A 13798-nucleotide genomic window follows, 5' to 3' on the forward strand; every position below is an offset into this window, starting at 1 on the left:
AATAGTCAGGTTACTGTTATTTCGTCTAATTACCAGTTCCAACATTAGCATATAAGGTAATAGTAATAATTGTGGGAACTACACAGCACAACAGAAGGAGTAAGGTGCGTGGGTGTGTGGCGGGGGAGGGTAGGTTTACGTTTCTTTGAGAAACCTGCTCAGAGCGACATCAAAGCATCTTTCCGTCCTTTTCTGTCCTTTGACACAGTGACAGTCAAGACAATCAAGGCGCACTGCGCAGAGCACACCAGGGGGAGGAAGTCTTTGATGCTTCGCCATGCTGACTGCTATTTATTCTACCGTGGCTATGGCCTTTCTGCTTTGTCAGGGGCCGAAGTAGCCAGCTCCATTCCCATTCGATTGGGGGTTTCAAAAACGTGTCCAACCATTTTTAGCTTTAACAAGATTAGAGCGTTTCCTAATTAAAAAATCAATGCCAACAAAATAGTGATTTGATAAATTTGCCGCATTTAAACGAAAGGTTGTGTGCCGGGGAAGCAAAATCCTGAAAAGGAAGCCAATCAATTGAAACTGAAGGAGAAACTTTATGCACTTGCTTTCCCGGTACGCTACGGTACGCTAGAAATGTCACCCATGGCTCATCCCCCATCTGTGGCTCATAACCTTTGCTCAGTGATGATGCCGTACCAAAGTCTCATCCCCACCCTGCTGACACACAAAGGAAGGCATCTGGCCTTTCCCAGATGTTGCCAGACGTTGATAATAAAACCGTCTACAAGGAAATCAGTTGCACTTAAGCTAATGGCAGTAATCCAATGCGGTCGTCTTGGTTTAGCCTATAGATCGACCTCATGAGTAATGTTGCCGTCAGATAGGGTTTTTTAAATAAATGGGATTAAGGAGGAAGAGCTGCGATTAGATGCTCATGGTTTTCCATACATTAGCAGTTATTTCTATGCATGTGTCCTCTGGTGCATTGCGAGATCAGGTATGGTCCGTCTTAGTGGTTTGAGGCTTGAGGGCAATTCAGCTAATAATAAACCACTACAAAACCACTGAGAATAAACAAGGAATTCACTGTCCAAACAGATACATCTTTTTATCCGCTGGGCTTACTCATGGCTCCGAACAAAGCCTCACTTTAAGATTCTATAAACAAACCACAAAACTTCTCTTCCATCTTTACACAAGCAGAAGTCGGTTATCTTTCGCAGCAGTGCGGAATTAGCATAGCAGTGGCGTGTTGATCCTATGTAGCGTTGAGAAGTAGTCTTTCAGTCAGGTATTGTCACACGGAACCAAACGCAATAACTGGTGCTAATCGTTGCTGATCAATACCTTCTCACAATTGCAGCAATATACAGAAGAGTCAGACCAACAGATCAACCCTTGCCTATGCGACGGCAAGGTAAGGTTTTGAACCATGGATATTCAGACTGGAACAGGCAAGGGAGCCTTGACAGTGATTTACGGCCTTGCTATCGCAATCTTGGGTTACTTTCCCGGTGTATGTCTCTCTCCATACATATTTAATAAAAAACAAATATAATTGAGTGTTCTCGTGGCATTGACTAGTAGCTACTATGAGCTATTGCTTCATATTTCAAGCAAGCCATCAGCGGTGTATAAACAGCTCCTGGACTCTGACCTTCCTTTGAATTATTTGAATATATGTTGAAAGTGTGTGAGAGTGTGTGTGTGTGTGTGTGTGTGTGTGTGTGTGTGAGTGTGTGAGTGTGTGTGTGTGTGTGTGTGTGTGTGTGTGTGTGTGTGTGTGTGTGTGTGTGTGTATGTTTAACCTGTAGGCCGTATGTATGTAGGGCATGAGTATGTGCATTTGTATTCTAAGACTTGTGCACTCCGACACACACACACACACACACACATACACATACAGACACACACACACACACACACACACCGATGGGTATTTGTATTGAGAGGTTTGTATTTTTGAACAAGGAAAAGCTATTTGACATATTCGATTTCCAACGCCAAGGTCATTGAAAACGAGAGATCTACAATATACTGTCATAGCCTGCCTCTCGCTCACAAAGTTCTCTCAGGTGACAAAACTCAGCCTTGTCAAATGGTCTGCAAATCTTAATGCAATCTATAGCCAAGACCCCCATAATACTTTTACAGTCTGCTTGTAACTTACCCTAATAAAGAGTAACGTTGCATCTCCCTACCAAGGTCATCCTCGGAGGAGATGTGCAGTGGAGTGAATTAGCCTTGCTCTTACATTCATTTGAGCACTCTCATGTCAGTTGCTGGCCTCTTAAGTGCAGGCTCGTCTTCCTCAGCCTTGCTTCAAAGGGCCGGGCAAAATGTCTTCTTCCAAAGTTGAACGACAGCCTTTTTCTTGTGGTTCTCTAAATAACACTTCAAAGAAGACCAAATAAGCGTGAGAGAGAATGTTGTTGACATGCAGAGGTTATTTCAGTATTTGGCTGGCACAGATATTTATTTAGTTTATATATTCCGTTTCCTATATGTTCTCTTCGACAGCAATCCACAATTTCTTGATGTTTACAGCATCAAAACACCACAACAGACATTATTGTCAATCCGCTGATGATTGATTATATAAGAAATGAACAGCATGCTGCCTTTGAAATCAACTGACTACAGTTAAATAGAAACCACCGTCATTTGAATACTGTATCTGGATGAATACCATTGCCATTCCCCCCCCTGTAAGTTCTTCCATTACCTAGTCCAGGCGGGGCACTAGGTCGTATCCCATTAGCCACCTCTCGGCTGGGCATGAGGTCCCAGGCTATTAGCCTGCTCTCTGCTGGGGCTCCCTGCTGGGGCTTTCTGGAACATGCTCCAGTAGTTCTTAGTATTCCGTCGGAAAGAACAAAAAGTTGCAAAGTTATGGTGGGGAAGAAAAAGTGCTGAGCTTTCGTTGGCCTGACCTCCTGGCAGTCTTCTCATTACTTCCAGTGCAGGTGTGTTGGCTGGTCCTCCTGGGAACTCCAAACTGTGTTCTCTGACTCTGCCCCACGAGGGAACTGGAGGGGTAGAAAATAGAAGGAGGAAGTACAGGAGGTTCACAGAGCCACCGTACCTCTCATGGTAACCACATCGCCTGTGGAGCTCTGGCAGCACAGCGTGGCATCATGCTGGACCTTAATGTAACAACAGAGGGAGGGAGCGTTGCCATGGGGAGAGGAAAAGACAAGACATGTACATAGTGTTGCCTGTAAGGCTTCAAAAGGTCGTCTTGAAGTTACAAGATTTATAGAGAAAGAATGGAGCGACGTCAGATGGTACACTCTGTATAAAAACTGTGCATTTTTACAAGAACAATAATCCCCACTATCTCATTACATGAAGCTATCCCTCAGCCAATCAAAACATCACTAGCCCCCGTGCGGGAATAAAGCCTTCTTCACTTCATAGTTTACGTGTTGCTAGTCATGAGATAAAGTGATTGATTAAACTGGAGTGGCTAATGAAAAAAGGCTCCTTCCCACTATAATACCACAACAACGGCATACACCATCATAAGGAGAGAGGGGGGGGATGCTGTTTAAATGGTGTAATAAACGCACAACAGACATATACAATGACTTGTCAGCAAACATTTATTAACTCTGGAGCCTAGCCAGGCGGATCGCTGCAGATGCCATCGGTTATTTCAGTCATATTTATTGGACACAGAGCGAGGGGTTTCACGGCTCATGAATAAGGAAAACACAACTCTTTTTCTTCTTTGCATGAATGTCAGCAGGCGCCGGCCAGCCGAAGAGCTAATGCGGCTACATTTGTAAACAGCGCTGGTTTAGCCACGGTTGACCACACACGCCACTCCTTCTCACCTTGGGCAGGGTATTAAAGTCGGGTTTATTTGGTAGAGGAGAGAGAGAGAGAGAGAGAGAGAGAGAGAGAGAGAGAGAGAGAGAGAGAGAGAGAGAGAGAGAGAGAGAGAGAGAGAGGAGAGAGAGAGAGAGAGAGAGAGAGAGAGAGAGAGAGAGAGAGAGAGAGAGAGAGTGAGAGGTAAAGACATACAGAAGGGATAAAGATAAAGACATACAGAAGGGAAAGAGATAAAGAAAAAGGGCAAACATCAAAGTTGGGTCACTTTGGTAAAGGAGAGAGAAAGAGAGAGAGAGCAGAAGAAAGAGATAGAGTATTTGTAGTTAACTACTCCTCGATTGCCTTCATTATCATCATCAACTTTCATCTTGGGCATGTTAATCTAGTTCTGTAAGAGATAAAGGTCACCTGCTTGAGGCCTAACATTCATGATGAGCTTCAGCTAGCGGCCTAGCAGACTTAGACTCAGACCTAAACATAAAGTGAATTATAGAGACACACACCCGAGCAGTACTTTGGACATTGGTTAGAATTTTCCTATATTAGCTTCTGGCATTGGATTACTTTAGTCTATTGAGTAGTTAAAAAATGGAACACAGTTGACTTTGACATACTTTTCAGTGACTTTGGTGGCAAGAAATTGAATAGAACAATGTTATCACACACATCTTAGATTACATTACATACACTGCCTATGTGCCAAGGTTGTAAAATAAGAATTGCCTTTATAAATATTTAGATGGCTATTAAAAGTTTAGTGGTTCAAAACAGAAGGCGAGATGGGAGTGCATTACATGGGGAAGTTGAGCCAAATGTCCCTCTAAGATATTCATTAGATGGTTTCACATTATCAATAATGAATAATATATATAACATCTTGGTCTCAAATATTTTAATGTCCTTTTTTCTTTTTTTGCCCATTATAACATTATAATTATACATATCGTCACCCTCAATATAAGGGATACTTGATAATGTGACTATGTCGTGCATATTAAAGCATGAGGTTAGCCCATTTTATGAATAATGAATTATAATTAGCGTTCCAATTAGAATGTGAAATATTCACAGGTTTTCCGTAATTGGCCTCTTAATGGATTTGGTAATGGTGGGATAGAAACAACACGACGCATAAAGCAGCGGGAGAGGAATGGGAGGAAAGACCAGATCTTGGAGTTGGGGAGCAATAGAAAGCTCCCTGCCAATAATAACGACACACAAACATTTCCAGAAGAGATTCGCAGAACATTTCCAGCCCAGATTCGAAACACAACTAAACTGCATGCGCTGAAAATTAATCAGAGGCAAAAGGGCTATTCGACTGCTCCCTGATTACCTGATGACAGCTGGTTCAACGCGTAGATCTGATTAGAGGAGCGAACACAGAACGAGAACGGGAAATAATGCGTTTGGCTTTCACAGGAGATGCTCCTATGTTTGTTTGTGTTGGAGGATTTTTAATAATTTGATTCTGCTCTTGCCCCTGTTTCCGAAGCTCTGTGGAAATGGTGCAATAGCAACAACAGGTCTGCGGGCGGGCTCTGTCTGTTATAACTCATCACTGACACACAGAACCCACAAGAATCCACCACACTATGAAATAAATGTACACTTCATCTTCCATTCAAGGCAAAGCCAGAAGCACGTATGATAAATGCATTGCTTGCTTTCAAAAACCTCGTTCTCTAATAGTACCAGACATACTTTGATGATGCAGAGTGACTAAATTGATTCTTGGCAAACCGGTCCCTTATGTATGCCTCTGTGCGTTCACTCGGCTATATAAGCTTGATTATGGCTAAGAGCGTTGGTCTCAGCCGTAGCTGGGGCTGTTGATAGCATCCACCGTCACCGTCGCTAAGAACTAGCACGTTAGGGCCAATCACCGGCATATTGCCGTGATGATATCAAAGATCAAAGCCTCCGTCGACTTCTGAAGCTGAATCAAGAGGCACCTCCTTCGAGGCAATTACCGAATGTATAACATGCATCAGAGCCGAGGAGAGTATGGTAGAGAGAGAGAGAGAGAGAGAGAGAGAGAGAGAGAGAGAGAGATAGAGAGAGAGAGAGAGAGAGAGAGAGGATGGAAGAGGAAGGTGAAGGTGACGCAGGAGAGAAGATTGCATCGAAGACACTACAGAGAGGAGTGCACTGTCACATATTGAATGTGCTGCACCTCAGGAAGTTGGCTTCTCCTCCATGAATAATGATAGTGTGGGGGCTGGGCTGGTATGGCGGCTGTCGTTTTTCGTCGTTTTTTTTAGGGATTCATAAAGGTTACCCGCACATTCATAACAGCAGCATTGGATGTGCACACGCGAGCAAAGAGCCTATAGCATGGGGGGCCACTGCTAGGAGCCTATCTGTCTGACATTTTCTCTCAGTGCTGGTATTTGAACTAGCGTCTGGCACTGACAAATGCCATGGCTGTCGCAGGCACCATTTTAATTACACCTGACCTGCTCTTTGAGGGGGCTTCTGGGATGAACTTAATTAGTTAGGGTGGGGGCGACATAGCCAGCGCTCCTAACCCTCTCCATTGGTATTTTAATGGCCTCTCTCCACACTATGCGAATTAACAAATGAGAAGAGGACCAATTAGTGGCAGGTTGGGTTGGGTGTGTTTCCTCAGTGGTTGTGGGGATGCTAATGTTTCCTCTTTGTGTGTGAACTGCAATTCTTTGAGTGCCATGGAGATGGATCCTAGCCAGGGGGGAATTTGTCTGACTTCACTGCAAATGCGTTGTGCTATCCACTTTCTAAATCTAGATGAGCCTTTAGCATTCGGTTCATGTAGGCGTACAAAATGCAGCTTAGAAAGCAGGGTGGGGCCGTGATCTGTATAACTTTCTCTATGGCTGCAAGGGCCACTTCTTCATCGGCCATTAGAAAGGTGTGAGGTATTAGGTCTTGTAAAAATGTTTTTTAACGGAAATGTTTCAATTAGGTATGAATCAGAGCAGCCCACAACACAGTCAAGGTAACATGTTAGACATTTCCAATTTCCGCCATAAAGCAATAATTGCTTAAGATAAAACAGGAAGCAAAAAGTTTTCCACAACCTACCTCACACGCCGGACCTGGATCATGAAGTTGATAAATTGGTCGGTCAATTCCAATGAACGGAAACTGGTTACAAGTGCAATGTGATTAAATTCCTCCTCCCCCCTCTTCGATCTGGTTCATGGCCCAAAATATCACAAATACTCGTGGAGCAGGTTGGTGTTTGAATATATCCAACGAGTCTGTATAGCCAAAGACCGAACTTCAGCCATATGGGAACTGAACTTTATGCTATCGCTGTCTTATATCAACAATTTGATTGATTGTTTTACAATGTTATGGTCAGCATATTTCCTCTTCCTTCGGATTTCATTGAGAAACAAAACAACAAAAACAATGCTTTTTGAATAGAAAAACAATGTCTCATGGGAGGTTTTATTTCAAAAAACAATAATTTATTATCATTTATTTTCATTGAGCACAATTATCACATGTTTTACCTGGCTACAAATGCGCCAACTACATATTACTTGAAATTAGAATATTGGACATTGACTTAAACAAATACAAGAGTCGGGGTTGAAATCGAAACAATTCTTTACAACATTCCAGTAAAATAATTAGGCCTTTTGGAAATGACATTGCTGTACATGTAACCAAACCGGAAATGTCTGTTGATGAATTGTGAACTTTTTAAGACAAAATGGAAAGCGTTGCTGTGCTCTGAGCTGAGTGGCTCAGTAGGATTCATCAAAACATGTTAAATGTTAACATAAATGATGGCGAACACTTTTCATTCAAAATGAATTCCATATCAGAGATTAACTTCTAAAAATAAAAATGATGTAAAAAACAAACAAAGAAAAACGGGGAAAATAATGCTCCTATCATTGTGTTGAACAATGCATTTTTTTTATGAAATACTGCAACAGAAATCCGGTTTCCACTTCAAACGTTACATTAGTTCAGTTTCAACTGTTAAGGCTATGCTGAGTAAAGTTGTCAAATATGGAGAGTAAAAAAATATGTAAAAATACTGATATGTAAAAAGGTTATGAGAAGGTCCTTTGTTACGGAGTATAAAATATATTTAGATTAAATGCCATGAAACAAAAAGAGATTCATACCTGGAAAAAGTTGCAGTACTCTATTGTCAGAAATCCATGGAGTTCTGTGCCATCATGATATGTCTTTTGGACTTAGAGGTGAGATTTTTGTAACGCGGTCAATGCAGTTTAAGGTGTTAACATCCAAATAACGGTTCATGTTTAACTGTAGCAATCCTGGAGTGAGATGTTGCCTTACCCACAACCTGCTCCCTTAATGAACTGTATCTGGGTTCACTGTAAGTCGCTGTAGTAAAAGCAAAATAAGTAAGTAGTAAACCGACCTGGTCTTCCATTCACAGAGAGTTGATCAGCAGCAGAACCTGTGTCTTCGACAGTACTCAGAAGTCTTAGCGGTCATTTGGGGGTAAAACCATTTTGTCGCTTAAAAATCTGTAGAACTGAATCGTACAAGATAATCGTAAAAATGTATGAAGAGTATCATTGTAAAGAGAGATAACCGCTTTTTTTCTTCATAGAAATGTCCCAACTACTTGAAAATATTTGGTGTCTGGTTTGTAAGAATTGTATGAAAAGTTTTGAACAAGAACAGATACAGTACAGTGATACAGTTGGCAGTATTAAAGTGAAACACTTATATGAAAAACAAATCATGTTCTGTTTGATTCCTACCGTTTGCAGTGGGATCTTCTGTGGTGGTAGACTGATACTCTTTCAATATTTTCTGCGCAAACTCCTTGTGGCTGCTTCACTCCGTGATGTGGTTTACAGTGCATGAATACACTCGTTATTACCGTATTAGTACGGGGATCCAAATAGACATGTCACACCATGTAACAGTTGATCCAAAAGCCACTCATAAATAACAAGTGTGGCATCTTTTAAATAAAATGGGAAAAGCAGAAGAATAACCATTTTACAAGTTGAACTAATGATATGGACTTTATATTTTCCTTCCTGATTACAGCACTGCAGTGATGCAATGTAAACCCTTTGAATGTCATCGAGTCAAATAAACAGAATCGTCTATCGCAAGATTAAGTAAAACAGTCATATAGGGTCACAAGCAAACCGAATGGACGCATGATTGGCTGGTTTCGTTTGCACTTAAAGACATTTAAGGGACTGTTTGCGGATTTAAACGTAATAAATCAACCAATAGCCAAAAGGGTACCATACACAGATTAAACTAAGAAAATTGATTACAGTACCATAATTTCATAGAAAAACGATTTCTGGAAGAGCAACATGAACAAAATACAACAATGCCTGGAGAACCCAAAGAATATACCATGACACCATTGAGAATTTGCTTACAAAATGATCTATGGGTTACAAAGTGTGAAAAATATTCCTATGGTCCTCATAAAAACGCCACATTGAACGAGGCAAGTATAATCATACCGCATGGGGTAGACTGAGTGGATTTCTCTGTCGCGTACGTCTGTGTGTGTGTGTGTGTGTGTGTGTGTGTGTGTGTGTGTGTGTTTGTCTATCCTTTATACAGTAGTGACCGAGAGGAAGGCGTTGTGCACCTGGGCTCCCTCAGGCGCCTTGGTGCCGTGGATCATCAGCTCCTGTATGGTCATCCAGTTGTCCAGGATCTTCTTGTTGCGCTTCTTCATCATCTTCTTGTGGCTGAGCTCGATGATGCTCACCTCCTTGCTGCGTCCCTCCCCGCTGCTCTGAGGGTTCTCCTTCAGGCTCTCCAAGCGGCTCCTCTGCATGAACTCCCGCCTCCGCCTCTGCTCCTTGGCCCGCACCAGGTGCTGCTTGCGCTCCTCCTTGCTCCAGTACCTCCCCATCTTCATCTCGCTCATGGCGTCGTCGTCCGTGGTCATCCCGCCGCTGCGCTCCTCCTTGATCTTCAGCGCTCGCTCCCGCAGGATCTTGTCCCGCACGGGCCTCTTGGTGATGTAGCGCGTGCCGTCGCTGCGGATCTTCACCTTCCACTCCATCTGCGGCGCGTCGCTGGGCCGCTGGGGCTCCTTGCACACGCTGAGCAGGCTGAGCTGGCTCTGGGCGTACTCCACGGCCGAGCGCTGCTGGATCAGCTGCATGTAGCTCTGGTAGTGGCGCGCGTGCGCCGGGATCACCGCCTGCCTCTGCTGCGAGCTGTGGGACGGCGAGAAGTACGGGATCTGCGAGCCGCTGGCCTTGGCCTGGCCCCGCCTCTCGTCCTCCGCCTGGGTGGTGTGGTCCGACTCGGAGGGGTTGCTGTGGTCGGGGCTGCTGCTCTTGGCCGGCGGCCCCGCCGCCCGGGGGTAGAAGGGCCCGGGGCTGGGGCTGGGCCCGGGGCTGGGGCTGAGGGAGCTGCCCGCCGCCAGGCTGCTGCTGCCGCGCAGGTTCCTCTGGTTGGTCAGGCTGACCATCCGCTGCAGCGAGTGCTCCGGGGAGCGGTCCATGGCCAGAGGGGTGCTCCTGGAGCTCTCCGCCGTGTTGTAGGCGCTGGAGCTGTCCTTGTCCGACTTCTCCAGCCGGCCGCCCAGCCCGCCCGCCACCTTGCCCTTGGTGTGGGCGTGGCCGCGGCGCAGGCTGTGCTCCTTGTTGTTGTGGTTGAGCGGGGAGCCGCCCTCGGAGCGCGTGCCCCCCTGCGGGCCCTGCCGGAGCTTGTGCGCCTGCATGATGTTCTGGCACTCCAGCTCGATGCTGCGCAGCTCGTCGTTGAGCATGCGCAGCTCGCGCTGGACCCCGCCCTGCTCCGCCAGGCTGACCTCGATGGTGCTGCGGCGGCTGTAGAACAGGTCGTACTCGCCGCTGTTGCGGATCTGGCACTTGAGCTCCAGCAGCTGCTGGAAGCGGTCTCCCTCCCGGCTGTCCTCCACGAGCGGCTCCTGCTGCTCGCCGTGGCTGTCGTCGGCGCCGCGGTTGTCCCTCAGGCACTGGGACAGCCGCCGCTGGATGTGAGCCAGCACGTCGTGCTCCGAGCTCTCGCCGGGGGTCCGCTTGAGGCGCGCCCCGCCCGCCTTTTCGCCGGGGAGGGTGGAGCCGCTGGCCAGGTCGTCGTCCGCCTCCTACACGACCGCGGCAGCGCGGAGGGGACACAGATCACAGGGTTGGGGAAATGCTTCTTCTGGAGGAAGTTTCATCTCATTTGCATGTTTGGATTTTTTGAGGTCCGATTTTTGTTCCAAAGTGAAGGATGGGGGATTATGTAAAAATATTGATATTTAAAATGGTTATCAGAAGGTGTGCTTCTGCAGAGTATGAAATATGTTAAGAGGAAATGAGAAACAGGCCTGGGAATTGCAGATGTACTTACTGAATAGATTTAAATATGGTTGTTATACCAATGTTTTTCAGTCAATTCGGTTGCATTCGAAAGTATAAACTAGACTAAAATATAGATGATTATTCTACTTCGTTTAAGAATGCTTGATTCTGATTGGCTGGGAGGAGGGCATTGCTGACTTGTCGGTTGTACTTGCTGCTGACCGAGCACAGCTTCAAATAGTAGATCAATAAACATGAGGTCCATTGTAAAAATAAACCTTGTTTAAAAAAGTTTCTAAAATGTATCAGAAATCTATGAGTCAGTCGATGCATAGTTTCGCAAGTGATCAGATGCAGCCTTGTGTGGTTGCTATAGAAACGAATTAGCTACAGCTGAGCTAACGTTATTTACCATAGTTCTAAACATTGCAGCGTTTTTAAAAATGGACGAATTCATTGTCAATTTTAATGTATTTGGAGTAGGGAAGACAATTGAGGGCTGGTTAAAGAGCGACGAGGACAACGGAATGACAAAAGCAAAAGGCAAGGCCCAGGGTACCCACTTCATTTAACCGTTTACCATTTTGTTTGATCGATAGTAATAAAAGGGGACTACTTTTTGAGGGAGATGAACTCAAACAGAGTATACATTTAATAAGCATGCAATACGAATAAGATAAAAAATAAAATTATTAAAGTATCTGAATTGTTTTATTATGAGGGCAAGCAAGAAGAAGAATAAATGGCAGTTTGATATGCCCGGTTCGTGGAAGGTAGGCCGTCCACTAACCGGGCATATCAAAGTGTTTATTGCCCTGCCTTGAGGTGATTATCCCTTACTTAGACTTGACTGAGGACTTGATCGTGCCATGTAGGATATTAGGTGATTCAGTAAATAACCTCGAAGTGTCTGCTTCTCAGACAGAGACGATACCAAATGCAATGCAATACGAGTTGGGCCTGGGCATGACAGCAGGTGGTTCGATTTGGCCCTTTTTCCATGCAATTTAACGTGGTGCAATCCAGTATGATGCAAATCAATGCCCTGCAGAAAGTTCAATTTGTGAGAAACTGGTTGCAAGAAAAACTAGTAGGTATAAATCCCAGAGCGTGTCTCAAGAGAGCGAGACAGAGACTGAGAGAGATGTACAGAGAGAAAGAGAGGGCAAAATGTAGTTTGCATTTAAATGGGCTTTTTTCATATTTGATCACTGCGATAACATTGTATTTCGAATCCCATTTGTTCTAATGTATATGTTGGCACTTCATATTGGCCTTGAAGCAAAGTAATTCAAACAGTATAATTCCCAATTCCTCCACTAATTTAAACTAGTTTCTCGATATTTTCTTACCATAAAAACCCAAACTATTTCAATACGCTGTTGTAGACATCATATATCGGTGCGCCTGAGGTAAATCTGTTTTCGTCCTATTTCAACCGTAGAAATAGACATCTATAGAAAATACAGATTTACACACTGAACGCGGGTTCTGCTTTGGCTTTGAGGAGAAGCCTCCTAACCCCAAGGGGCCGGGCCCGTACAGTAGACTGAGACGGAGGCAGGCACGCCTCTAGTGATTCAGGTTTAATTCTGTTTTTATCCTCGCCGAAGCTCAGCACTCCCATTCAAACCAGAGAATACGCAGCACAGTTTTTTTTTACGGCTCACATCAGCCACTCCCTCCTCCGCCGTCGGCCCGAGTGCTTTACAGTCGTGTCGGGACATCAACTCGACAGTTATTTACACTGGCACGTCCACCCCAGGCGCACACACACGTTCACTTAAGAGACGACAGCGTCGGTGATGCAAGGTAACAACCCTGAAAGGTAACAACCCGACAGAGGCATTTAGGAGTTTGGATGGCCTTGCTCAAGGGCACCTTGATGCTTTTGCAATAACAGGGGGAACATCGAGAAGAAGATCAAAACCAAAAAAACACACAAAAAAAAAAAGTTTTGTTGCTGGAAAACTTTTTGTTTGTTTATTTATTTCGCTCGGTGCTTCTGAAGTGTGTGCTTCTGGTTTTCCAAATGAGGACACAGCACATCACACGCTGTTTGTGAGTTCAGCCCCATTCCGGCTGCTCCTGCAGGGATCCCGAGCGCTCTTGTGTACCGCTCTGGGAAGGAGCTCTGGGAACATCAGGGGATATCGTCTCCCTCCCGCTCAAACTTTTCGTTTGAACACACATTTACATGGACTTTACATTATGGTAATTTCAACAACAAAAAAACGAATTTGAATCACGATTAGCAATGTTTTGGATTTTCAATGGAACCGTGAATCTCGATGCATTAATATTTATACGGGGTTATGGAAAGAGTTTACTCCCCCGGTTTGACAGCAGTCTGAATGAGATTGATTTAAGGGAAAGGAATTCTGTTCATCATCATTCAAATGAATGCAATGGATGATTACAAGCAACATATTTATTTGTTCACATGGAGGAATCCGGTCGAATGTCTCAAAAAGTAAAGTTTGTGGAATTGGAATTGGGATGAGTAGGGGAAGGGGTGGGGGGGCGGTGTGCAGGACAGGGCAGTGGCCATGGTGTTGACCTGTGTCTGAATTCACTGTAAGTCTCTTTTGTTAATAGCATCTAGCAAATAGTAAGTAGATAATGTGTAGATCATGCCAAAGGGGTTGTTTTCACACTATAAAATGTGAATAGTGTCTGAGACACCCGCTGGACATTCTCCTCCACATCTGTCTGGGTCGAAGGAG

The 13798-nt window shown here is 44.6% G+C and overlaps 1 protein-coding gene across 1 annotated transcript in view; it reads right to left on the reverse strand.

The window, feature by feature from the left end:
- Positions 1 to 9358: 9358 nt before the first annotated feature.
- LOC307080209 (PDZ domain-containing RING finger protein 4) overlaps positions 9359 to 13798 on the reverse strand; it is a gene marked incomplete at both ends in the record, with an annotated part of 49585 nt that continues 45145 nt past the window's right edge. Inside the window, one exon of the mRNA XM_079742846.1 lies at positions 9359 to 10873. Within this exon, the coding sequence (XP_079598972.1) occupies positions 9359 to 10873 (1515 nt within the window). The remainder of the gene's footprint in view (positions 10874 to 13798) is intronic.

Source organism: Pollachius pollachius, assembly GCF_949987615.1.
Source record: "Pollachius pollachius genome assembly, chromosome: 9".
Lineage (NCBI taxonomy): Eukaryota > Metazoa > Chordata > Actinopteri > Gadiformes > Gadidae > Pollachius > Pollachius pollachius.